The sequence below is a fragment of the Megascapheus bottae genome, chromosome 20 (assembly GCF_031878675.1).
Source record: "Megascapheus bottae isolate mThoBot1 chromosome 20, mThoBot2.hap1, whole genome shotgun sequence".
NCBI classification, from domain to species: Eukaryota; Metazoa; Chordata; class Mammalia; order Rodentia; family Geomyidae; genus Megascapheus; species Megascapheus bottae.
The window spans coordinates 35,437,574-35,443,227 of NC_143528.1; the positions used below are offsets into that span (position 1 = coordinate 35,437,574).

General features: G+C 53.1%; 1 protein-coding gene across 2 annotated transcripts; it reads right to left on the bottom strand.

The window, feature by feature from the left end:
* Nucleotides 1-280: 280 nt before the first annotated feature.
* On the bottom strand, nucleotides 281-5,346 carry Dok2 (docking protein 2). 2 transcript variants are annotated; one of them, XM_090354273.1, is made up of 5 exons: nucleotides 5,011-5,346; nucleotides 3,737-4,018; nucleotides 3,453-3,534; nucleotides 2,283-2,467; nucleotides 281-1,305 (listed from the first exon to the last, which is right to left on the bottom strand). In XM_090354273.1, the coding sequence occupies exons 1-5, from the start codon at nucleotides 5,080-5,082 to the stop codon at nucleotides 706-708; spliced, it is 1,221 nt and encodes a 406-aa protein (XP_090210399.1). In that variant the 5' UTR covers nucleotides 5,083-5,346; the 3' UTR covers nucleotides 281-705. The 2 variants fall into 2 exon arrangements, with proteins under 2 accessions (XP_090210399.1, XP_090210398.1); XM_090354272.1 differs by having other exon boundaries at nucleotides 3,453-3,540; nucleotides 5,011-5,343.
* Between the last annotated feature and the right edge of the window lie 308 nt (nucleotides 5,347-5,654).

Sequence of the window (5,654 nt, forward strand, 5' to 3'; positions counted from 1 at the left end):
GTCTAGTGTTTTTATCAACCCCCAAAGTGTAGGGCATTCTTGAAACATTGTCATTGTTTGAATATGTCCCTAGGTTGAATATGTCCCTTGACTTCCATGTGCTGGGCGAGCTCCAAATGGCTGTGTAAATATTAGTGGGGAAGCAGGGCTTTGGAAGGTGAAAACTGGATCTTGAGGGGCTCTGGATGCTGATGCCCCCAGTCTAAAGCACGATACTAGACAAGCAATGTGGTCATTCGGAGATTTATCCCACCCCCACAGCACTCAGGCCACACAGAAATAATTCAGAGATGTTTTAATGCTGCAGAGAAATCTGAAAAGCTCCAGCCACCTTTGTGGGTGCCCCTGTAAGGCTGTTCCAGCAACAGGGACATCAGTAGGCAGGAGGCCTGCCCAAGTCAAGGAACCAGGGTGGAGAGGAGGATGGGGGAGGAAGAAAAGGAAGTGGACAGAGAGGAGGAGGAGGAGGAGGAGGAGGAGGAGGAGGAGGAGGAGGAGGAGGGTAAGTATCTAGGGAGTTCTCTTGCGGCTCTGGGCTGGTGACTCACCAGTGGACCTTGGGGCCCCAGAAGGGACAGAGGGAGGGGCCTCCAGTGCACTGATCAAGAAGGTTTACCAGCAGAAGCTGGAAGGGGAGGCAGCCATCCCTCCAACTCCCCAGCTTGATCCTCCACTCCCTGAGGTACACTTCAACGTGGTACCCCATCACTGTGGACCTTTCTTAAGTACAACATTGTCATACTCAGCTCCCTGTGGCCAGTCAGAGACAGAAGACTCCTGCTGAAGAGCACTGGAGTTTCCCTCCACTGGGGCCTGCCTCCTCCACACCTCCCTGGGGGCCTCCTGGGGACTGCTGTGCAGGGTCAAGGCACCCATGCCCTCTGGCTCATCATAGATATGGTCGTGTGGAGGAGCCACGGGCTCCTCAATGTTGTCGTACAGTGGGTCAGCCACCAGTGGGGCAGGGCCTGCCAGGATGCCCCTGAAGCTCTTCTCCAGGGAACGGGCCACTGCATCGAAAGGCACTGCGTACTCCCCCTCGGGGCCCCGAGGCTGTGGTGTGTCGGGCAAAGGTGAGGGCAGGGAGTCATGGGGTCGGGAATAGGGGCTCTCTGGCTGGGGCAGTTTGGCAGACACCACAGGCACTGTGGCTGGCAGAGGTGGGGGCCCAAGATGGGTGGCATTCTTCTGAGCATCAATGGCCTCTTCCAGGGCCTGGAAGATCTCATTGCCCTGGTGGGTTTCAAACTCAAAGTTGCCCTCTCCAGAGACACATCGCCGGCCAGCCTCAAAGGAAAAAGTTACCTGTGAAGGAAGGGAAGGAGATTGCTTGGTGGGTTTGCCATTTTTGTTTGTTTGGGGGAGTTTTGTTTCATTGGTTTGGGCTGGCTGGTTCCTGGGGCTTGAACTATGGGTCTGGGCACAATGCCTGAGCTTTTGTGCTCAGGGTCCCCCTCTACCACTGGAGCCACAGCATCACTTCCAGGTTTGTTTGTTTTTTAATTTTTCTTATCACAGTGATATATAGAGGGCTTACAGTTAAATTCTAAGGTAGTGAGCACATTACTTCTCAAATATTGTTACCCCTCCCTATGTTTTTCTCCTACTTTACCTCCCCCAACTTCCAGGTTTTTGTGCTCAACTGGAGATAAGAATCTCATGGACTTTCCTGCCTGATCTGGCTTTGAACCAAGTGATCCTCAGATCTCAGCCTGCTGAATAGCTAGAATTACAAGCATGAGCTATCTGTGCCAGGCAGGAAAGAGATTATTGGCTGATATAGGGCACTGTTGCTCCCTCTATCCCCAAATATATGTGGATCCAGCCTCCCTCCACCAGGAACTATCTGAACCTACTCCTTCGCTTTTTATCCCTCTTGCCCTCTGTGTTTTTGTTTTGTTTTCCTCTCTGCATCTGCCTGGCCCTCTGTTCAAGTACATAGTTTGGCATACAGCTCACCTTCCAGGAATACTGGCCCCCTCCCTGGCTCTACAGCTTCTGTCTCGCCCTCCTTACTCCTCCTTCTCCACCTCCTCTCCCTCCTCATCAACCATATACTCCTGGCTTACATTCCTTTTCCCTTCCTGCTTTTCCTTCCACCACTCCTCCTTCTTGACTTCCTTTCTGTCTTTCATTCCTTCATCTACTTCTCCTCCTCCTTCTTCTCCTCCTCCTCCCCACTTGCATTCTGTCTTCTTTTGAGCCTCCTTTGCCTCTCCCTGGCCACCCTTCTTTCAGGGCTTTATCTTTCTCTCAACCTATCCCACAGCCCCTCAACTCACCTTGTCCCGCCCAAAACGCCGCAGAAACCTGTAAGGCCAGTCATACAGCTGAGAGCCTGGCTCAGGGCCACCCCACAGCTCCAGGGAATTCTCTCCAGTTGAAAGAGTGTAGGACCCTCGGAGCCCACAGCGCTCACTGGCTTCTGTGGGTCTTATGGTCACAACGAATTCCTTAAGGAAGACCCCTGGGGAGAAAAGGAAGGAGGAGGCAGCTAGCAGAAAACAGCTAGTCTTCATCCACATTGACTTGTTCTAAAGAATCATAACAAAAAGATGGGGAGGTGCTGGTGGCTCACACATGTAAACCTAGCTACTCAGAAGGCTGAGATCTGAGGACCACAATTTGAAGTCATTCCAGACAGCAAAGTCCATGAGACTTGTATTTCCAATGAGTCACCAAAAAGCCAAAAATGGAGTTGTTGCTCAAGTGGTAGACTGCCAGCCTTGACCCAAAAAGCTAAGGGACAGTACTCAGGCCCTGAGCTCAAGCCCCAACTCTGATAGGAAAAAAAAAAAATGCTAGAAGCTCTCTGGGAAGACTCCATGACCCCTCTCTGTATCTCAAGCCACTCCCCCAAATTCACCCAATCTCAGCCCCACATCCTTCCTGCCACTGTTGCCAGAGCCTCAGCCCAGTCTTCTCCACCCCATCTCTCACTTTGAAACAGCTACCTTCCCAGTCCCTCTGGGAAATCTACACGTGAAGTCTGGCATTGCCTGCCCTCCCACTGCTACCGCCTGTGGGTATAGCTTAGGGGAAGGCAGGCGGGCAGGTTCTCTTGTGTTCTTGTGCCACCAGTGCAGAGGGCACAGAGGCAGCAAGAGTAAGGACTGCCTTGTCAGCAAAGAGTTCCCTTGCACAGCCAGGCCCAGGCCCAGACAGAAAGCAATTCTTTTTTTCTTTCTTTCTTTTTTTTCCCCATGCAGTTGTTCCCATCTCCCTAGGAGAGGGTCACAAACAATATCCTCAGCTGGGGCTTCAAACCTCACCCTCTCTAAGCAGCAAGGCAAGACAGGGGAGCCACAGGCGGGCGGAAGCCAGCAGGAGCCACTGATAGGGAGCTCCACTGGGTCAGAGACAACCACACGCAGGAAGACTTGGCCAACAGCTGACCCACACCTCCTCCCAACCACACACTGGAGACAGGCCCTGCAGTCCCCACCCCTCACCTGTGGCTGAGTTGCTGTACAATTCATTCTCCTCCATGCAGGGCCTGCCACTCGTCCCCTCCGGCCCCTGTGACTCCTTCCTCTGCCCCTGGGGAGGAGGTCTCATGGGTGGTGTCACCACCAATACCTACCCAAGACCCCTGTCTGAGGCACACTCAGGGGACTGGCCCTGGATACCAAGCAGGCAACCAGCATCCTGACTGTGACTCTTTGTATCACTTCCCCACAGGAAGTGCCTAAGGCTGTCCACCCTTCTTGCCCTCCCTGCACACTGGACTACTCACGCGGAAGGCCAGGAGGCAAATGGCCTGCATCCACTCCTCCCGCTCTGCAATGGGGGCCGCCAGCAGGTACAGGCGCTCCTTGGTCTCCAGGACAAAGGTACTGGTGTCCCGGGGGCTGCTGGCCTCCCCACCTGCCTCAGCCACTCTCCGGCAGTCATTGAGGCGGACAATCTTCCGGGTGGTCTCTCCTCGACGGGACTTCTCTGGGCCATCTTGGAGCTCCAGTCGAGCCAGGGAGCAACCAGACTCTCCATACAGCACAGCCATAAACCGGCGCCACTTCTAAGCCCAGGCACAGGGGTACAGGTCAAGAGGAAGCCACCCAGTGTTAGAGAGATAGGGTGACTGACTAAAGGGGAACAGAGGAGCCATGAGAGAGGGACTGGGATGATAGGGGAGGGGAGAGAAAGGCAATGATCACGAAAGAGCTGGGGAGACAGGAATAACAAAGATGACAGGATTAGAAGATCAGTCATGAGCCCAAGAAGAAAGCTGACAGGTATACAGAAGGAAGGAAGGGAGGGATGAAGGGAAAGATGGAGGAAGGGAGGGAGGGAGGAAGAAAAGGAGAGAGGGTGAGCAGGCAGGCAGACAGACAAACTCTGGTAGGTCATGGTCTAAGGAGAAAAGCCAGTCACAGAAGCCCAGAGGAGAAACAGTGAGGACAGGAGGGCAGTCTAGATCAGAGACCTCATCCTCTTTCTGTGAGAAGGGCTGAGGAAAACCCTAGCTCCAGAAACCTCCCTCCATCTTCCTGAACCTTTGACAAGTTGGGATTGATGGGGGAGAGACACTGACTCAGACTTGGGAGGAACGAGGCCTGGGTGTAGAGAGGGAAAGGACTTCCTCAATTCCAAAAGGCCAGAGAAGGAGGAGGAGGAGACTGGACACACTGGGGTCCTGACTCCCGGAGGCCCCGCTCTAACACATGACACCGGGATGTATGGGGGGGCAAACTACCACCGTTGCCCCAGATTGTCCCCCTAACTCATCCTTCCAACTTGTCTGAATGAGAAGCCCACTCACAGCTAGATTCTGTCAGTACCTCCCCTTCCCATCCCCCACCCCACCAGAGGGCAAACAGCCCTTAGCAAAAGAGCCCAATTCCTGGCCTGGCTTGGGAGGCAGGTATCTGCTAGCAAGAAGCTTCCCAAGGTCGGTATCTAACTTGCAGTTAGACATGGTCTTCCACATAAGCATGAAAATCCCCCTTCAGCCCAAGAACCTCTCCCCTCAGCTAAGAGTTCTGCCCAGCCCAGCCTTGCTGTGCTCACCTTGCCAAAAGTCTGCTGCTGCTGAAGGTACAGGAAGCCCTGCTTCACCACCACCTCCTCCATTCTGACCATCGCCGCCTGGGTTCCAGCTCTCTCCACTGCTCTTCCTGCTCTCTCTCTCCTCTCTCTTCTCAGCTTGTGTTCCCCCTTCTCTCAAGTTCATTTCCTCTCTGCCTAGAGTTTTCTGCACTGCTCTAGTCTGCTTGATGATGACAGGCTGATAGGCTCTGTGGTTTCTTGCTTTTTGTGTGCGTGGTTATTTTTTTTCTTTTCAGTTATGAGTTTCATGTTCAAGCTTCCTGTGTTTCCAGTGAGTAACACAATGTCCAAAATGCCAAATTCTTCAGTGAGCAGCCACTCAGGTACAAAAAGCTGGTGTTAGAAGTGGCTGACCCATAAGAACAAAGACCCAGAAGCCAGATTAGGCAATTAAACCAGTAGCATAAGGCCCCATGCTATGCTGAGTAGAACAGAGTTCAGACAGACAGCCCTTAGGGCTCAACCCCCACAACGCAATCATTACAAACAAGATCCAAGCCAGGGGCTGGTGGATCATGCTTATAACCCTAGCTACTCAGGAGGCTGAAATCTGTGGATCACATTTCCAGCCTGGGTAGTAAAGTCCAATTAACCACCAAAAGGCT

Bases quoted from the DNA above. Each gene is read 5' to 3' on its own strand.
- Dok2 (XM_090354272.1), bottom strand. From the start codon at position 5,082: ATGGTCAGAATGGAGGAGGTGGTGGTGAAGCAGGGCTTCCTGTACCTT. The intron at 3,541-3,736 runs GTGAGTAGTCCA...CCTCCTCCCCAG, and splicing joins TTTGCCTCCTGGCCTTCCGC to GGGCAGAGGAAGGAGTCACA. The intron at 2,468-3,452 runs GTGAGGGGTGGG...TTTTCTCCCCAG, and splicing joins GTACAGCAACTCAGCCACAG to GGGTCTTCCTTAAGGAATTC.